General features: G+C 36.9%; 1 protein-coding gene across 2 annotated transcripts in view; it reads left to right on the forward strand.

The window, feature by feature from the left end:
• LOC135712845 (WD repeat and FYVE domain-containing protein 3-like) overlaps positions 1-20496 on the forward strand; it is a 134034-nt gene that overhangs the window by 46226 nt on the left and 67312 nt on the right. For both annotated transcript variants that reach the window (XM_065235908.1, XM_065235909.1), the window contains exon 4: positions 4422-4574. In XM_065235908.1, the coding sequence (XP_065091980.1) occupies positions 4422-4574 (153 nt within the window). The remainder of the gene's footprint in view (positions 1-4421; positions 4575-20496) is intronic.

Genomic DNA, 20496 nt, shown 5'->3' on the forward strand with positions numbered 1-20496 from the left:
TTGTCCCAAAACATTTGAAGTTTATATGGAAATTACTATGGGAAAACAAAACTTTTTGTTCATTGTCTTCTAGCCTTTTTACATATTGTACTGTTAACAAATTTTTATTGCTATTCTTATGGGAATTTTTATCAACTTTGCAGAAAATCGTTTTTCACCCAAACGTCAAATTAAATAGTTATTAATTGTTTAAGAGATTGATAATCTTATGGCAAGATTAAGCTACTGTATTGTGGGCAACACTGTATTCTGCAGTGTGACATAGTAGCCATGAGTTTTGTCCTCTATTCTACGCGCCATAAACACCAATGTTGCCTGCTGAACAGTTGATTGAGTATAATCATAAGACATCAGTGACTTGAATCATTAATAATTTTTGTTCCTTACATTTGATCGAAAAGTGGTCTTCAACAAAGTTGTAGCTATCATTTTCTAAAGTAGAGTGAACTGGTGAATTTTGAGATAGATATGAACCGAAATTATGGTTTTTTCATAGTAATTCCCATATAAACTTCAAATGGTTTGTGCCAAGTCAGTTTCTCACTAAATGAGTTCAAATAATAGGAGGCTAATAGGGCCCAATTTGGAACCGTTTGAGCTTTGTGGAGCGAAAATTCCAAATTTTGCATCAGTCTAATGCTCAGTCGCAGACTTTTAGGATTAAAGGCATTACAAAACGCTGCATAATACGATTATTTTGAGCGGCGCCGGTGGTGTAGTGGTAAGCGTGATTACCTCTCACCCTAGCAGACTTGGGTTCAATCCCAGTCGGCGCCACCGGGATGTTCTGAGGCATATCATCTCTGATCACGTCTTCCTTCGGAAGGGAAGTAAAGCCGATGGTCCCCGGATCATGAGTTGATGGTCTAGGTGTGGGAGCTGCCTCCGTGGCGTCGGTAGCATTGGTGCTCAGCACGGAAAACAAGATCGACGTTAAACAAATCAAGGAAAAACAATATTATTTTGGTGTACTTTTCAGCAATTAATCATGATTATTATTGTTTTTCTTTTTTTGACGTAGGACTACGCCTTTATTTTCTATATGGGGTACACTTTGCGAGTACGAAAAATGAGCATGTAACAAAAAGGGTACCCGAGCAGAGAGTGAAAACAAAATGAAAACTAAATTTGATATTTTGATATAAGCGTTCGCGATAACATATTTTGCCTACCGTGTGGTCGAGTTAACAGTAATCATAACAAAAATGAGATCTAAATGGTGTATGAAGTATATTAAAAAGATAGCAAATCATGTTTTTTTGATAACAAATCCATGTATGCGTTTTGATATTAGTAATTTCGTTAATAATAAACAAAATTAGAAATCAATATGTTATTATAACTATGGTAGGAAAACAAAAAAAAACTTAATAAGTTATTATTTTGATATCATGATATCAAATTTAGTAATCTGAATGTTTTGAAATCAATTGGTTGATATCAAGATTCAAAATCAAAAAAGTAAAGTGCGAATGGTGCCATATTAAAGTACAGAACTGGAAATAATCATCTAATGGTACAAATTACAAGAAAGTATATAATGAATCGCTTTTGTCATAATAGACAAATAACAAAAGTTAAAATATGACGAACGATTGAAGTTTATTAGATCCAATAGCATTGAAATAGACGATGTGAAGTTTTTAAATTTAGAGTTTTGTTTTCATGACAAACTCTAGTGGAATTATCTTCAATATAGGACACACGAATCATGTAAAAATTAGTCTACGATGACTCTTATATGATTAAGAATGATCAGTTCTTTCGCATCGAACAAATTTTAACAGACATGAATGATGATATTTATTTTGTTGGGAGAGAACTGATACTTAATGAGATTTATGACAACATGTTTAAATATGAGCTAAGAAATCGACTAAGCCTACGAAAGTTAAATTACAATATTCGACAATGTATTAGTATAAGTATTACAGACGAACAGGACGAAATCGATTTTATATCGATTTGTAAATTCAATTAGCAGGTAGATCAATATCAATAAATGATGTGAAACAACACTGTTAAAATCATAATTGTCTTTGTGATGTTCATAAAGAAAACAGCAAGCATCCTGATTGACTTGTAAGAAGAAAAAATAAAAATAAATGTAGATTTATAGTGATAAATGTGGATGCTCTTTTTATAAAATATCAAATTTTGTTTTAATTATATTTTTAGAATTATCAAAACAATATCAAAATATGAATTCAACCTATATTAAAAAATAGCATATCAAAATATGTTATCAACATGATTTCAAAAACAAAACTAGATATCATTTTGATAGTACATATTTTGATATCCAACTTTGCTCGTGTAAGGTTTTGAACGCATATTTCTCCAAAGCATTAATGTAAAATATGTCATGCAATATGCCATTAGACGGGGGTTCATTCAGCAATTTTGTGGCATATAATACAAATTATAAAAATAGTTAAACAGCTATGAAATTAACTAAAATTGTTAGCCTCAAAATTTCCCATACATATGCTTAGACCACAAGGTGTCTTTCCTAACAGAGCCATCACATAGTTGGTCCCAAACGAAACAAGCCGAAGCCGAATTTCCTTTGGAACTTCGGACGAGTTGATATCGATCGCAAAATATGACATACCGGTGGAAAGGCTCCCCGCAAGCAGTTTGCTACCATGGCTGCCTGCAAGAGCGATCTAGCCATAGAAGTAGTGAAGAAGCCACACCACCACCACCACACATGAAGATGGCCCTTCATCAAGCCAAGCGTGTCATTGTCATGCCGAAGAACATCAAACTAGCTCACCGTATCGGTGGAGAAAGAGCTTACAGATCTCAGAACTCCCCAACCACGACAAAGATCGGCCAACCCGGTACCGTGCATCAAACCCGCCGCTGCCAGAAGAATACGAACCTGTGATAAGTGGCGTCACGATATAGTGCGTGTTGTTCATCGTAAAGTGGAGATGGGTTTTTCCTAGGGCCAACAACCAGGTAATTTGCTTGCCGCTCGACAGACCACCGCAACAAACCAAACCCGTCCTTTTCAGTGTGACAAAAATATTTCCCCTTAAAGAGTTAATGTTCATAATTTTGCCAGAAGCAAAACCCTTGTGAGCATAGGTAATCAATTGCTTTGCGCTCGACCTACAACCATGCGCGCAAACCTAAACCGTCCTCTTTAGGGCAACACCATTAATTTCCCTTCAAAGAGTTAAGTTGGATTTTTTTTAAAGAGGCAAAACCCGCGTGAGCAAGATTTATGCACCTCAACGTGCTTAAAGATGATTGAATCAGGCAATTAACCAATCACGTGTCTGCAGTCAACCAGCAGCCACTATATAAGACCAGTGTCATCGCGCCTGTGCTCGATTTTGCTTTGGACCACATGGCGAACGGATCGCCTTAAGAACTCTGGTGAAGGAGAAGCTTTGCTCGACTGCAGTTCCCCGTCGGTCACATCCATCGTTTTCTCAGGAATAACAACGTCGAGCCTGTTGGTACCGGTGCTTCAGTCTACTTGGCTGCTGGAATCGGTGAGTTGACAAGAAACGCTGGCTGTGATGCAAAGAAGACAAACATTGTTCATGGTAAACTTGAGGTCCGTCTAATATCAATGCTACACTTTTACCTAGGGCAAACAACCGGGTAATTTGCTTGCCGCTCGGCAGACGACCATGCGCATCAAACGAAAACCGTCCTTTTCAGGGCGACAAAAATAATTCCCCTTAAACCAACCACATCACCAAAACGGTCCATTTGAGGGCCATCAAACATCAAAACGGCTTGGAATATTTTCTAACACAAGAATAATTACACAGCGGCGCCGGTGGTGTAGTGGTAAGCGTGATTGCCTCTCACCCCAGCAGGCCTGGGTTCAATCCCAGTCGGCGCCGCCGGGATGTTCTGAGGCATAACATCTCTGATCACGCCTTCCTTCGGAAGGGAAGTACAGCCGTTGGTCCCCGGTTCATGAGTTGATGGTGGAGGCGAACCAGCCCAAGGCTGAAAGCCTCCTTAATAAAGCTAAATAATAATAATAATAATAATAATAATGAGTTGATGGGTCGATAGGTAGGGTCCAGGTGTGGGAGCTGCCTTCCTGGCGTCGGTAGCATTGGTGCTCAGCACGGAAAATAAGATCGACGGAAAACAAATCAAGGAAAAAAAAAAGGATAATTACACATGAACTGAAAAATAATGTTATTAGAAATAGGCGGAAAATGTACACTGATGAATTATTACACTTCGGAAGAAATCAACGGATGTCATAATAATATCGGGAATTTTAAATAACGTTCGATCAAAATAGTTAACATATATGAGCGTAGTCCTACGTCAACTGATCGTACAACCCCATTCGGGTGTCCCTTGTAGCTTTTTTCTTCAATGGCTTGTGACATGGTCGTGAGACGTTTTACCATTATCCTATTTGTTCTTATTTTCAGATTATGACGAACGTGTCGATTCCTTCAACTCTAGTGAAGTGTTTATATTTATTTTTTGATTTACCTGAAATGAGTGAAGAAGTTGAAAACATCAATAAAAGGAAATTTACTAGCAAGGAAAGGCGCATTTTACTACAGAAACTGTTTGTGCAGGTGAGAAGATTATTAAAAAAAATGTTTAAACATCTTTGACGCATCGCTTACCGTTCATTATTCATTATTCGTGAACATTTAGTGTTCATAACTAGTAAACATTGCCCGCAGCTTGTGTCCCTTCTTCTCGAGTGAATGAACTCAAATCCATCCGTGCACTCGTCCATTGTACTTTTCTTCCGCTTATCTATAGAATCTATAGTACTATAGTATGTATAGTTTCGACCTATTCGGTATGGAATTGTTTTCTACACTTGAGCTGTGAGCTTTGGTTAATATTGTTGGGCGGTGTCCATTAATTATATAACGCTAAAAATCAATATTTTCGACCCCCCCCTTTGTAACAAAATGTAACGCGGAAAGTAATCCCTCTTTATTTAATACGTAACGTTCTAAACCCCCCCCCCCCTCTCGTGTCTTTTTTCGTGAAATTAAGATATTTCTATTAATTTCTTATATTGAGTCTCCATGCACAACTATAGGAACCTAACGCTTCTACCGTATCGCAACTATAGGAGCGTTTCCCCTATTTTGTAATTTAACATATTCAAAATAAAAACAAAAAATAAGCGTTCCATTGAGTATGTATATCTCGCCGTACATTTGAAAAGGGCGTATAATCAAAATGTAAACAAATCGGTTTTTGATACCTCCATAGCACCGCTTGATAGCTACACGAAACGAAAATCAATTATTTTATTCATGTGTTTCGCTTATACATTTTTCCCAAAACATCAGCCTTATACATTCCATAAGACAAACCACATAGGGTTGATTTTAACTGTCTTGAATACGTAAATCCGAATCAAACATCGGGATACAGAATAATGTTTCCTCATCATCGAAGTCACACTCAAGTCGGAAAGCGGACAGTGAGTTTTTATTATTAAACAAACCAGAAAATGGATTATAAATAGTCTCTGACATTTTCTCGACCTTTTTAATCATTTTAATTCCAATTTCGCATAACATTTTGAAAGGACCTACATCCAAACTATAAAACAAACCAGAAAATGGATTGTAAATAATCTGCCTACTTCTATTCCTATATAAGAAAATCTAAGTTTTTTTGTTAGCATTTCTACAGTTCAGTACACAACACCCAAATAATACATTGTTGGTCGTTTTAACGTGCGGGCCAATAAATGATTCGAAAAATTTGCTTAAAAGAAAATATTGAAGATGCTGGACTTTGGAAACAAATATTTGTAAAAACCGAAACAGAATTATTCTATTCCGGGGTTTTAATTTTTCGTTGTTCAAAATTCTCATGATATAAATTCCAGAATTAACTTGGAATATTGCTTTGAATTATCTTGAAATTGTTCTGAAATAAACCAGAAAACACTCCGCGTAATAATTACAGTTGAATTCTTTTTGGAATTTCCTTGCAACCGCTTCTAAGAATTTAATTGGAATCCTTTTGAATTCCCTTGGGCCTTAGAATTCTTAGAATTCCCTTGAGCCTATCGACTTTGATTCCTTTGAAAATCATTTCAAAAATTTCTTTTAACTCTATTTAAAACAGCAGAAATCTTTCGTAATTTTATTTAGAAACTCCTTGGAGTATTTTAAAGAATTTCCTTATAATTATCAGCAAATTGTTTGTAATAAATTTTGTTGGAGCTCTGTAATGAATCTTTCGCACTAGGGTTGAAATTATTGCCAAAACACTCTAAGCACTCTGTTTTTTGTTCAATGCTGATCATAATTCTCTTGGAATTCTTCTTAAAATTCATCTGTCATTTTCCTCGCGATCCCCATACAAATCGCCACAGAATCACGTAGGAATTTTCCGCAAAGTTTTGTTTTTCACAACTCCTTTTTTAAATCTTCTAAAATTACCTAACAATTTAATTTAGAACTTGCATTCTTCTCCACAGAAATCCTTCCAAATTCTTCTAACAATTTCTAAGGATTTCATGTCAGAATAATTATGGAAATCTGCTCAAAACTTCTCCTTCGAAAACTGTGTGGGAATCCTTCTTAATATTTGTTAATCTTTTAAAGTTTACTAAAAATGCCAGGTTTTGTCCGTTAGATTCTATAGATTGTTATGTAATTTGTTATAACCCCTTAAATGCTTCCAAGTCTCAGAGCGTGACAATTATGACTCCACGACTCATAAGTGTAATATTTTTTCAACACTGTGATCATGAAAAATTTTCAACATCTCACATTTTAATTATTTTTACTCCAAATCTTGCATCACAAAGATTGTTATTGTTTACTCCAAATCTTGCATCACAAAGATTGTTATTAATCACAAATTTTGAAAAAATAAAGTTCTAGTTTCTCAGACTACACAAATTTTAAAGCCCCAGAATCTTTGGAATCTTCTTAAATCACTTATTTTTATCCTTTCAGTTAATTTCTTCCAGTCCGTTCTTAAAATTGGGTTCAATTTCGTTTTTGTTGAATATTAAAAACCGGAAATTTTGAAAGATTTAAACTGGGAAAACCGGGAATTTCAAAATGAAAATTCACTGGTCACCCTGTACACAGGTCATCAGTTTTTCGGGGATATCTAAAAAACGGTATAGGATACCATCTTGAAATGTTCACCGTAAAAAAGCTTATAAATTTCCTAACATAAAAACATTTTTTTTATATAAATTCAATAAAAAAATAAATCCAATTTTTACAGCTTTTCTTTTGGATTTTCTTTAATGGTAAAAACTTGTGAAATTTGTTTCCAACTATATTTTTATCAATAGCTGAAAAAATTACAAGTAATGTTTGTTAATAAACTTTCACCAACCGGTGAACACTCGTGTTTATTTCAGTTACCGTGTGGACGTAATTTGTGATGAGCCCCGATCCCTTTCAAATTGTATCATTATTTATGTACGGTCCATATATTTGAAATGACGTTTCACATTCATCTAGTGATGGCCGATTTTCATTCGAATTATCGATTAATCGATTAACGAACCGAAAAGTAAAATATTTGCAATCGGTTATATCATGCCGATATAGGCATTAACTTCTCCAGAGGATCATCACCGATCGTTTTAAACATGTGCTGCACTCTCATTGGTGGAAAAATGGCAGCACAGCAAACAAAAAAAATCGATTAGTTGTTAATCGAATAATTAAAAAATGGGACACCTCTGATTTTGGTGTGTTTGGTTTGATAAAAAAGCGCGCAAAATTTCATCTCTACCAAGGGGGCAGCAAAACCAAAAAATTACCTTGAATACGAGGGGTATTCAATGGATGAAAGGGACCGTGAAAGAGGACACTAAAATAGAAAGTTTATCTTCCGACAGTTTCATCTTAGTATTCATCTTTGCTTTCACTGTGCAATCCTTAGTTCAAAAGTTATGATTTTTTGAAGTTGGTGGTTTCCGAGAAAATCGGAGAACTTTAACTAAGATTTTCCGGAAAAATTGGCAACCCTGATTTTTTTTTTAATTTACTTTTGTTCATACATCCATGAACTCTACTTATGGGTGAAGTTTCATAGAAATCGAAGACCCTTCGGCTCAAACCTGTTCGGTAATTTAAAAAAAATCCCTTTCTGTATCTTTCATCTGTGTGTGAAGTGACCATCGTCCAGGCATTTCTGCAGCACCATCCTAAACATTTCCGGAAACACCTTGATCGCCGCTTTCAATGCTCCGGATTTCATCCGGACCGGGATCTTTTTTCGCCTTCAAAATCCTTTCGCCACTGCTATGAGTTCCTCGTTGGAGACTTGTATACCCAACAAACAATTACCCATTGAAGAAACGACTTCTTGACCATTTTGTTCAACTGCATGCTTAATAATACTTGTACTATTTTAAATAATAACTTCTGTTCAGACTTTATTCATACAAATCTGGAGATCTTATTCAACCACAAGATTGAACTATTTGGTTTTATAAGGTATGTCGAGAAGCTTTTCTTCGACTTACATGAATTGTTACAGAGGTTATTCGATCAAATGTTTGATTATTCAGCGTTTATTTGACATCATTGCTTCCTTAAGCAGCGATGGTATAAAGGTATACGCTTGATTATCATGTGAAGTAACTTTAGTTAGACATTATTATATATTTATTAAACGATTATTCAACTATGGGATAATTAACCGAAAATAAGAATGGGAGAAGGAGCAGGTTTGTTGTATCTCTCTCGTTAGTGATTGTTGTCATTATTTCTGTCGCACGCACCCACATATATACTAGAAAAATTATTACTTACATACATACACATTAGACTGTTTCAAAATAGGTCAAATCTGGGATTTCAAACGCTACCCTCTGGAATGGTAGTTTTGGGGGACAGAAACACCCTGCCAAAATTTGAAGTCATTTGGTTCACGGGAACCCCTCGCTCAAACGGCTTGAAGTTTGTATGGGGAAAATCGACAAAATGTATGGGGGAGCGAGCCACTTTCACATTCGCGGCTCAAGGTGGCGCTGTAGTGGGTCGATTTTCTTCGTGTACAAAATGTAGCACCTTTGAAGTATTGGGAACATCTTGGCTGAAGACTGGATGTGAATCCGAGTTACCTCCGAAAAGTTATTAGCGTTTCAAACGAACACCACCTGCTTCACTTCTGGGGAGGGCCTAACGCGCTTGTGCAGTTTTTATTTTTACGAACAGGTATACGAATGCAATGTTTGCATAGGTATAACTTTTTTGTTTAACCATGAAATTGGTTGAAATTTTCACAGTGAGTAGAAAAATGTTCGAAATTTTGGTCTACTAAAAATTGGAACAGATTGGCCAAGTGGTTCCGGCTTTATTCCGGGTTTCCAAGAGGCCATCGGGGGGAGAAAAGGTACCAGTCGTCTACATCAAGGTGGTGCTGAAAATCCACAGCAACAGGCATCTATTGGTAGTGCTGATTAATATTTTAACAAAATTAACCCATAACCTGGTTCTAAATACTGAGCGTCCACCGGAAGGCCTTCCGATGACCTGGATTAACCTTAATCTGGATTATTATGTATTTTTGATCAAAGTAGGCCTTGATTATTCTCTGCAACTATATGGAATGTAGTAAATTAATGATTTTAGATATATGAGCGTTTCAATGGCTCCAAGTGGTCACCAGATGATCCGCCGGAAGATCCGAAACATCCGTAAAATTTAGTGCTACATAAATTCGATCAAAGTAGGCCTTGATTTTTCTCTGCAACAATGAGAAATGTTGTAAAATGGTGATTTTTCATATGTTAGCTGTTCAATGGCTCCGAGTTATCACCAACTGGTAGATACGGAACATTCGTAAAATTGATTGATGTGTAATGTGATGTTTCTGTGCCACCGCTGCCGATGACATGACTAGTTTACAGGTCTACTTGAAACATGCTTTTGCATGAAATAGTCCCTTCAACCACAATATTTGCCCACTTCCAGATAGTATACATAAAATAAAGTCCCCGGAAGAAATAAGCAAAATGAGTTGCTGAGTAAAATACGGCCTCAAAGGTTGTATTGGAGATATAATAGTCAACAAACAAGTAACGATTACAAAAAGCAATTTATTTTAGCTGTTTTTTAGGAGTCGAATTTGAACAATTTTTAACTCCAGGAGCATACCCGAGCAAAAAGGAAAGCAAAAGTAATATATTTATGAAATTATGAGTTTATTTTTCCAGTGTACACAGAGTTTTTTCAGCAGTAGTGTATACCCGTCCTTTGCATATTTTGTTTAAAATTTAACAAACAAAATTTAAATATCATTTAACAACAAAATCTTGGATAATTTTTCCTTATTTGCGTGGAATGGTCTTTGTTTTGCAACAACACTTCAGCCTATTGCTCTTTATATAATACTAATACCAATATTTTTTATAATGCAGGTATAAAATAAACTCATCAAAACTTAATGGTACCTAAGAAGGACTTGTTGAGAAGGCATTTTTCTATTCAAAACCATCTATTGAAGAAAAAGGCATTTTTTGGTAAGATAACAAAAAATAAAGATCATCTTCAGTTTTCATTGAAAGTTGTTTCCACATCATGATTTTTTTCTCATTAATATTACACTAAAATCTCCCATAAGTTGTTGTTGAACACTGCTTTTTATTGTGCAAGATAAATTTTACGTTTACTTTGTTTTAATGTAGTCCGTGAACTTGTTGGAAACGTGCGGCGATGTTGTTCAACAACTTTCAACATAAATTGCAGTTGTTCTTTCAACATAAATTGCAGTTGTTGATGTTGCCTGCTTTGATAAAATTTACACATAAATCAATTTTACGGATGTTACGGATCTTCTCACGGACCATCTAGTGACTACTCAGAGCCATTGAACAGCTAATGTATCTAAAATTACCATTTAACTACACTCCACATAGTTGCAGAGTAAAATCAAGGCCTGCTTTGATCAAATTTACACAGAAATAAATTTATCAGATTTTCCGGATCTTCCAGCGGGTTATGTCGTGACCACTCGGAGCAATTGAACCGCTAATATAACAAAAATCACCATTTTACTACATTTCACGTAGTTGCAGAGCAAAATCAAGTCCTACTTTAATCAAATTTACGCAGCAATACATTTTACGGATGTTCCGGATCTTTCGGCGATCCACTTGGAGCCAGTGAACAGCTAATATATAAAAAATCATAATTTTACTACATTATATACAGTTGCAATGAAAAATCAAGGCATACTTTGATGAAATTTACTTAGCAACCAATTTTACGGATGTTCCAGATCTTTCGGTGGGTCATCTGGTGACTATTTGGAGCCAATGACTAGCTAATATTTCAGAAATCACCATTTTACTGTATTCCATATAATTGCGGAGGAAAATCAAGGCCTACTTTGATCAAATTTACACAGCAATCAATTTTACGGATGTTCCGTATCTACCAGCGGACCATCTGGTGATAACTCGGAGCCATTGAACAGCTAACATATGAAAAATCACCATTTTACAACATTTCTCATTGTTGCAGAGAAAAATCAAGGCCTACTTTGATCGAATTTATGTAGCACTAAATTTTACGGATGTTTCGGATCTTCCGGCGGATCATCTGGTGACCACTTAGAGCCATTGAAACGCTTATATATCTAAAATCATTAATTTACTACATTTCATATAGTTGCAGAGAATAATCACTTTGATTATTCTACTTATCCTACTTTGATCAAAAATACATAATAATCCAGATTAAGGTTAATCCAGGTCATCGGAAGGCCTTCCGGTGGACGCTCAGTATTTAGAACCAGGTTATGGGTTAATTTTGTTAAAATATTAATCAGCACTACCCATAGATGCCTGTTGCTGTGGATTTTCAGCACCACCTTGATGTAGACGACTGGTACCTTTTCTCCCCCCGATGGCCTCTTGGAAACCCGGAATAAAGCCGGAACCACTTGGCCAATCTGTTCCAATTTTTAGTAGACCAAAATTTCGAACATTTTTCTACTCACTGTGAAAATTTCAACCAATTTCATGGTTAAACAAAAAAGTTATACCTATGCAAACATTGCATTCGTATACCTGTTCGTAAAAATAAAAACTGCACAAGCGCGTTAGGCCCTCCCCAGAAGTGAAGCAGGTGGTGTTCGTTTGAAACGCTAATAACTTTTCGGAGGTAACTCGGATTCACATCCGGTCTTCAGCCAAGATGTTCCCAATACTTCAAAGTTGCTACATTTTGTACACGAAGAAAATCGACCCACTACAGCGCCACCTTGAGCCGCGAATGTGAAAGTGGCTCGCTCGCCCATACATTTTGTCGATTTTCCCCATACAAACTTCAAGCCGTTTGAGCGAGGGGTTCCCGTGAACCAAATGACTTCAAATTTTGGCAGGGTGTTTCTGTCCCCCAAAACTACCATTCCAGAGGGTAGCGTTTGAAATTCCAGACTTTGACTTTTTTCCATATAACGCTGAAACACTCTAATACACATACATGTCGTTCCATGGGATTCGAACCATGAACTTCCGATCACCAGCTGCTTGTCTTGCCATCTGAGCTATCCTAGAATACTTCATATGGGCAGCTAAATAATCAATAAAAGCTTGAATCTGAATACCTATCAGTGCTCCCGATCGCAACTCTAGCTACTTCAAGGAGTTGTGGAAATAATTAATTCATTCATCGTTGTTGTCCATGAGACCAATGTTACCTATTCACCTCTCCAATTTTCATGAAAAGGATTTTGGGTTATTTTTTTCACTAGATCGATTAATTCGATGTCGTGAGTGATGTGATCGATGATTAAGATTAAAAAAATTAAGTAGGCGTAGAACATAAATTAAAAAAAAGGTTTGAAGTTGGGATAGAACTTGCGACCTTCTACTTGGAAAGTAGAAACGGTAACCACTTTGCTATTAATATCGTCTTGTTGATAGAATGAAACAGTTTTGTAGAATAATCAATGAATAAGTCGTTTGTAGCCCCGTAACGTGGGTAGATCACCTGATACGTTACGGGATGTAAGATCTACCACCGATCCCTATTCCTGACTACTTCAAACTAGGGGAACAGGATTTTTCAGTAATCCAAGGAACACATCTTAGTCCTTGTTACTTTTTATGCCTTGTTGATAGTGACAAGACTCGGCTTTGTCTTCCGAGGATGATCTTGAAACAAGGAAAAAAATGAGTTAGTTGTCTTATCTATTTGATTCCTAATATTCTATTCGTTGTTCCATAGTTTGAAGTGGTTAATACTAGGGTTCTGATGCATGGTCATTATCGGTGTCATTCCTTAATTTTTTTTGCTAAGGAATCCAATTTTGACTGACAAAGGGGTGCACCTTTGGAGGGTGTTTCAACATTCCGAAGGGTATAAATAGCGGAACCTTTCAATTAGAGTCGTGTGAAAAAAATCGAATACATACTTCGTCATTTCTCAATAGTGCGACATGCACTAAACTAAGGACTCGAGATATACTACAATAGATCAAATTACTGGTCGCAGTGGTGTTAGGTCCCAAACAGAGGAGAAAAAAAAGTCGTTTGTAAAGCATTTACGAAGCATGGGATTAAAACATAGACGAATAGAGGCATAGGAGCTATAATGTTGACTGTATTCACCTTTATTCATTAATATTGTAAAGCAATGCAATGGAATCTAATAATGGAGCTAGAAAACAATTATTAGACGTCTAATAAAGCATGTTATTAAGTCAATTGAAAACAGAAGAACAAAAGCGTCAATGTATGTGCAAATTATACTTATTCCGTTTGTTTTTAGATCAAACTTCTGGTGTTGAATCAGGAAGACTGTCAACGTTTATATAGCTTTTAATTACGATCTCAATGAGGTTTTTTCAGCACATAATTCAACATTCCGTTTTATTCAGCATTGTACACTGTAATACAGCATTTATTCAATAAGTATGCTTATTATATCTGGCGCCGGTGGTGTATTGAAATGCGTGACTGCATTCTCACCCCAATGGGTCTGAGGCATAAAAATCTCTGGTCAAGTCTTCCTTCGGAAGGGAAGTAAAGCCGTTGGTCCCGGTCCATGTGTGTTGAATGGGTGCGATATCCTACGCAGATGTGGAAGCTGCCTTCCTGCACATTCTATTGCCTTCAATCGATGGCAATCGATGCCCGTCGGTGATTGGCATTAAATTGCGGAACAGAGACCGACGTTAAATAAAGGAATAAATATGCTTAATAGGATGGGTCATGTTTTTTTGGTTTTATTTGGGGTCCCAAACATCTGTGCAAAATTTGGAGACGATTGGTTGTAACCCGGTGTTCCGCATTACGTTTGAAATTTGCATGGAAATTAGTATGGAAACCCTACTTTTTGCATATTCATTCTTAGAGAAGTATTGTCTAGAAAGTGCCTAGCAACTTTGCCGAAAGAAGCACGGTGCTAGAATGTACCTAAAAAAAGTTATAACTGTTCAAATATGTATGGTTTGAATTAAATACTGACAATAACTTTTCCTGCCAACACTGCCGGTGTACCAATGAAAGTCAGATTCCAAACTGACATAACTTCGGTGTTTCTTATCTTATCGATTTGGTGTGTTCAGATGAATTATTCGAAAACAATTGCTCAATCTCATATCCGTAGTTAGAGAAATAGGGGGAGGGGCCTTATTGTATGCATGTTAAGTAAAGTTACAGACTGAAATAACTTGGGAGTTTCCCATCTTCTCGAGTTGGTGACTTGCCTCTAGCGAATAATGCATATGCGAAGGTTCACGGAATTCTGGAAGGTAAAATCTAAAATTTGTTGATTTTTTCGCTCTTTGGTCTGGAAATTCATGAACTAAAATCAACACGAAAATAGTCAACTTAGCTTTTATTTCTGTCAATGTTTCCACTATTCACTAATGAAAATGTTGATTTTGACTAGCAAAACTAAGGTTTCAATTATTAATCAATCTTCAGAAGCAGGAAGAATAATGAAAACTATTTGTATTTTTCTGATTTAAAAAAATTAAAGGGTTGTGTCCTAGACACGACCGCAGTATGACGTAGAACCACACAAAATTGATGTTTTTCATGCATTTTTGACTATTATACTTTATCTTAAAATTTTCAAGTATTTCAATGTTTCGGTTATGGTTGACTCAAAACAATTTACACATTTTTCTTGACAAATATCCATGTGAAATTCCACATGATTTTCATTTGACCGCACATAAACAGAATCCACTCAGAAGTACACATGAAATTTATACGCAAATGAATAGTATGTGTGGTCACGCTCGGTTTTTATATGTACATATTTTAAGTATGTGGCCGACACATAGATATTGATTTGTTGATCACGGTGCAACAACTCATGTGTGGGATTTGAGGGGTGGGGGGGGGGGATGTTGGTTAGAAGAGTTGTTGATGAGTGGGGGGGGGGGGGGTTTGGAAAGTTTGTTGAAGAGTGGGGGGGGGGGGTAGGAAAGGTTGTTGATGAGTGGGGGGAGGGGTTAGGAGAGGTTGTTGAGGGGGGGATTGTGGTGAAGGGGGAGGGGGAGAGGTTGTTGTGAAAGGGGGAGGGGGTTTACATACATTACTTTTCCTCATTGTGGTCACGCCGTGATTCACCTTTAGCCGCTGATTTGGTCCTGCGAACGGACCAAGTGTCACGCCGTCCGAAGCGACAATGAGCAAACGCATGATAGCAGCGCTGTTTTATATCTTTTCAGGTTCAGAACCTGATAGGATTTCCCACCGTTTTTTATGAATGGGGCGGAGCAAAAAGTTTCTTTTGTGCAGATATGTAAAAAAGGATGGACTTTGGATGTTAATATAATTGCATATATAGAGGTACCAGATATGTTTTACAGTCAGTTGTTGGTAATTCATCGAGTGTATGTCTCCTATTAAGCAATATTTTTTTTGAAAATGTTGGCTCTGCATGTAAAAAATTAATTGTTCATACATTATTAGGGTTTGCTTAAAATTTATTTCCCGAAAAAAAATGATCGTCAAAGTCCATGTCTTTTTCGGGTTATTGTTAAGGGGGAGGGGGAGGGGGTTGTTAAGCGGGAGGGGGTTTTACATGCACGTTTTTTCAAGTCTCATTCCTCATTGTGGTGGACACGCCGTGATCCACCTTTAGCCGCTGACCTAGTCCTGCTTGATGCATGACCTAGTGCCACGCCGTCCGAAGCGGTAATGAGGAGAGGCATGAGAGCAGCGCTGATTTATATCTTTTCAGGTTCAAGCAGAATGATGTGCAACCAAGTGGTATTCGTTTATGATGACTGGTTTTGGGAAAAAGGCTTATTTCAAGAAATCAGTGATAAAATTATCATTTGTACATTTTCAATAGTTTAATTACAGAAAAATTGGAAAAATATTAAATAGGTTCGTAATCCCTAATAAACATGTACCATATACTGACGATATCTTAGATGGTGCGACCATACCACATAAAATTGGGATGATATCCCGAATTGGTGGTTAGGCGCATCTTATGGTTATTGTTTATGCGGGATGTAATATCCTATCGATTGGCGTATTTGGATTTTAATTTCATCTATAAATGACAAAGTTACAAGCGTTCAAAACCTAACACTCCTTCACCATACATATTTTTTGATTTGCACCCCAGTATAGTCGACAAAGACGTAGTCTTACGTCAAAATTATAATTTACATCAATTAACTAACCTTGGCTTTTTATAATCACATAAAACAAGACCAAATGTTCCGATAACCATTCATTGGGATGGGCAAATTATCCCGAACAACGTCAGTGGAAAGAAAGAAGACAGATTGTCGGCAAACGAGGGGAGTAATAATACAGGTTATTTCAATGCGAAACAACGAATTGCTTCCTCGATGGTTGTCAACGATGTGGCTGAACGTTGAATATAATTTCCGACTTCAACAAGAAATTCACCCGAAATTCAACAGCAATATTTGCTTCAGGTGATCGAACAACATCGAAAAGGGTACCCTAAAAAATCGTAGATTATATTAAATCTCCTAAATAAAAAATAAAAAAAAAAAGAATATATAAACTAAAATATAATCATTACAATCCTCTGACATTTGAGTGAAAACGTCTGACATTGTATATTACATCCAAAGAGTAGGGAAGGAGGAAGGTGTATTCACTTTCAAACTGCTCCTATGAGATTGAGCAAATGTTTTGAATAACCCATCCGAACATACCAACCCGATAAGATGTTAAACTCCGAAATTATTTCAGTCTACAACTTTACTTTCATTGATTCAAGTGAGAGAGTGGAGGGGATACAGTAAGCCTACCTCCCCTCCCGCCCTTTCCAATTACACCTATTGTATTGAGCAAATATTTTTGAATAACACATCTGAACATACAAACTCGACAAGATGAGATAGGCCAGTTAATTTAGTTTGAAACTTTATTTACATTGCTCTAACTACGCTTATGAGATTGAGCAACTGTTTCTGAATAATTCATCTGAACATACCAAATCCATAAGATAAGAAACTTCGAAGTTATTTCAGTTTTGAACTTTACTTCCATTGATATGTGTGAGGAGGCTGATGAAGGGGGGAGGTTATAGTAAGCCCCTATCCTTTCTTACTACACGTATGAGATAGAGATTTTTTTTTTTGAATAATTCATCTGAACACACCAACCAAATCAATAAAATACGAAACTCTGAAATTATTTTAGATTAGAATCTGACTTTCATTGGTACACCAGCAGTCTTGGCAGGAAAGGTGATTTTTGACATTTAATTCAAACCATACATATTTGAACAGTTATAACTTTTTTTAGATACATTCTAGTACCGTGCTTTCTTCGGAAAAGTTGCTAAGCACTTCTTGCACATCTTACATGGTTAGTTGCATGGTTCAAGCAAAATTGTGGTCTCTAGGGATGAACAAGCAAAAAAGTAGGTTTTCCTACTATTTCCATACAAACTTCAAACGCAATGCGAAACGCCGGGTCGTAACCAATCGTCCCCAAATGGAACCAAAAAAAGGGTTGTGCTCACTTGATTAGGTCAAGTTTTTGTTTTTCCATATAACGATGACCCACTAGACTGATGCAAAATTTGAAATTTTCGCTCCACAGTGCTTAAATGGTTCCAAATCGGGTCCTGGTTAGCCTCCCAAAATTTGAACTACTTTAGTAAGAAACTGATTTTGCACAAACCATTTCAAGTTTATATGGAAATTACTATGGGAAAACTTATGTTTTTGTTCATATCTATCTAACAATTCCCCACATCACTATGCTTTTAAAAATCATAGCAGTAAATTTTCTCAGCTACAACTTTGGTGAAAAACACTTTTCAATCAAAAGTAAGGAACAAAAGTTATTAATGATTCAAGTCACTGATGTCTTATAATTATGCTCATTCAACTGTTCAGCAGGCAACATTGGTGTTTCTGGTGCGAAGAATAGAGCACAAATATCATGGCTACTATGTCACACTGCAGAATACAGTGTTGCTAACAGAACAGCTGCTTGATCATGCCATAAGATTATCAATCTCTTAAACAATTAATAACATTTTAATTTGACATTTTACTGAAAAACGATGTTCCGCAAAGTTGTAGCTTAGAAAATTTCCCGTAAAAATAGTTATTGATATTTTCGAAAAAGCAATATGGAAAATTGGTAGAAGACAATGAACAAAAAGTTTGGTTTTCCCATAGTAATTTCCATATAAACTTCGAATAGTTTGTGCCAAGTCAGTTTCTTTCCGAATGAGTTTAAATTTTGGGAGGCTAATCAGGACATGATTGTGGAGCGAAAATTTCAAATTTTGCATCAGTCTAAAGACCCACCCTTATTCTTATTTGTGATTCTGAATTGTTTGTTGGGTACCTTCGGCGTTGTCTCCCTCTTCCTCGCCGTATGGTGTAGGTGGCCTACTGTCATAAGGTTGTGCTTCAGGGAAAGTCCCTCCACGATGACTTCCAGCATGTCTGGGCACATTTCAACGTCGTTAAACCCCTGATCTTCGCTAGTATGACTCGGTATGTGTCGCCCTGCGCTCGTATGTTCTCGTCCTCCGTAGTGCCACAGGATTCCGTTAGCCGATGCTATACCGGATCGCCTGATGGTTGCTATCTCTAGTTCATGTTAACCACCCTTCGTGCTCGGGTATGAATCAGCCTAACATAATGTGTATAATACCAAAGAATAATACCCAAAAAATGTTCCCATGAATAACAAATTTTGCAAATGTAATACCAAAACGATACCACACAGGTTATGTTTTGGTATCCAAATATTTTTTTTTTTGTTATTTTGAAAGTATTGTTCATGCATTTTTTGGGAATTATTTTTGGGTATTTTACCTCTTACGTCAGCCTGATCAACACCAAATTTTGGGATCAGGAACAGAATTAGGTAAGCTATTTTCTCCTGCTCGGGGACCAGCAAGTAACGTCGATAATGGATTCCCGACCAAATCTGCGAAATTTTCTGATGGTACCTTCAGTTGGACAGCCTAACTCCCAGCTTTGCCAGAGCTTCCAGTAGCCTGTACCCTTTTGCGTTGGTACATCTGCTTCCTCACTCCACTACCCAAGCATTGAGGTCTCCTCCGATGACTACCGGTCTTCGTCCGATCAGCTCTTCGGTAAGTCCATCCATCTAGGGGGTGCGTAGCAACTGCATATGTAGATTTCGTTGGTTTTGGCGATCACGATACCTTCGTATTCGACATCCATATTCCGGTTACCCTTGGGGAATTCACCAAGGGGGAACTAGGTTAAAAATTCCTCAAATCACATGATTATTCAATAACCAGTTCAACGGTAATCACTTCGAGTGCCGAGGATGATACTGATCATCGGGCCATGTTCCTGGGAGGTGGAAAGTTTATGATAGACTCAAAATCTATCATACGATACCTCAAATCACATGAGAGTTCACATCTTACCAGCGAATCCAAACATATAAAGCAATCAACGATACAGACAAAACGGTTGCTACGACTACCATGACAAACTCGCTCTGTAACATAGCTCTATCGGAGTGGTATATATGATATCTTGCTTACCTGCTTTGTTGCAATATACACGGATGAAGACATAGTTTGATCTGAATCGAGAAAAGACATAACAAAAAATTTCCCATTGACACACGTGTATCATCTTCGGCTTTACTTCGTGAAGCAGCTTACCAACAATTTTAAGAGATGAACTAGCCATATGGCTAAAAATCTCTATAAAGGCGTGTCTAGATATCGAAGCGAAGCGAAAATCTCATACAAAATACTACATTTTTCACCTGCGTGAAAAACGCAATTGGCAAATATTTCGCTTCGCTTTGAACTGTCAACAGATACTATCCAGCGAAATCTAATTTTGTGGATCGTATCTTTTTCGCTTGCGTTTATTTTTATTTCGCGCATGCAGCGCTCGCGAAAAGAGCACCAGCTAAGCGAAAAGTTGACGTTTCGGGAGAGCGTATCTGTCAGATTTTCACTTCAATGGAGGTGTAAACTGATCGATTTTGTTTCACATGAACTGTAAACTGCGAAAAAAGGAAACTGGAAAATGTTCCTCACACATTTTTTCACAACCTTTTTCGCT

This window comes from Ochlerotatus camptorhynchus, unplaced genomic scaffold, assembly GCF_037179485.1.
Source record: "Ochlerotatus camptorhynchus isolate MF236.1 unplaced genomic scaffold, CSIRO-AGI_Acam_v1.1 ptg000505l, whole genome shotgun sequence".
Taxonomy (NCBI): domain Eukaryota; kingdom Metazoa; phylum Arthropoda; class Insecta; order Diptera; family Culicidae; genus Ochlerotatus; species Ochlerotatus camptorhynchus.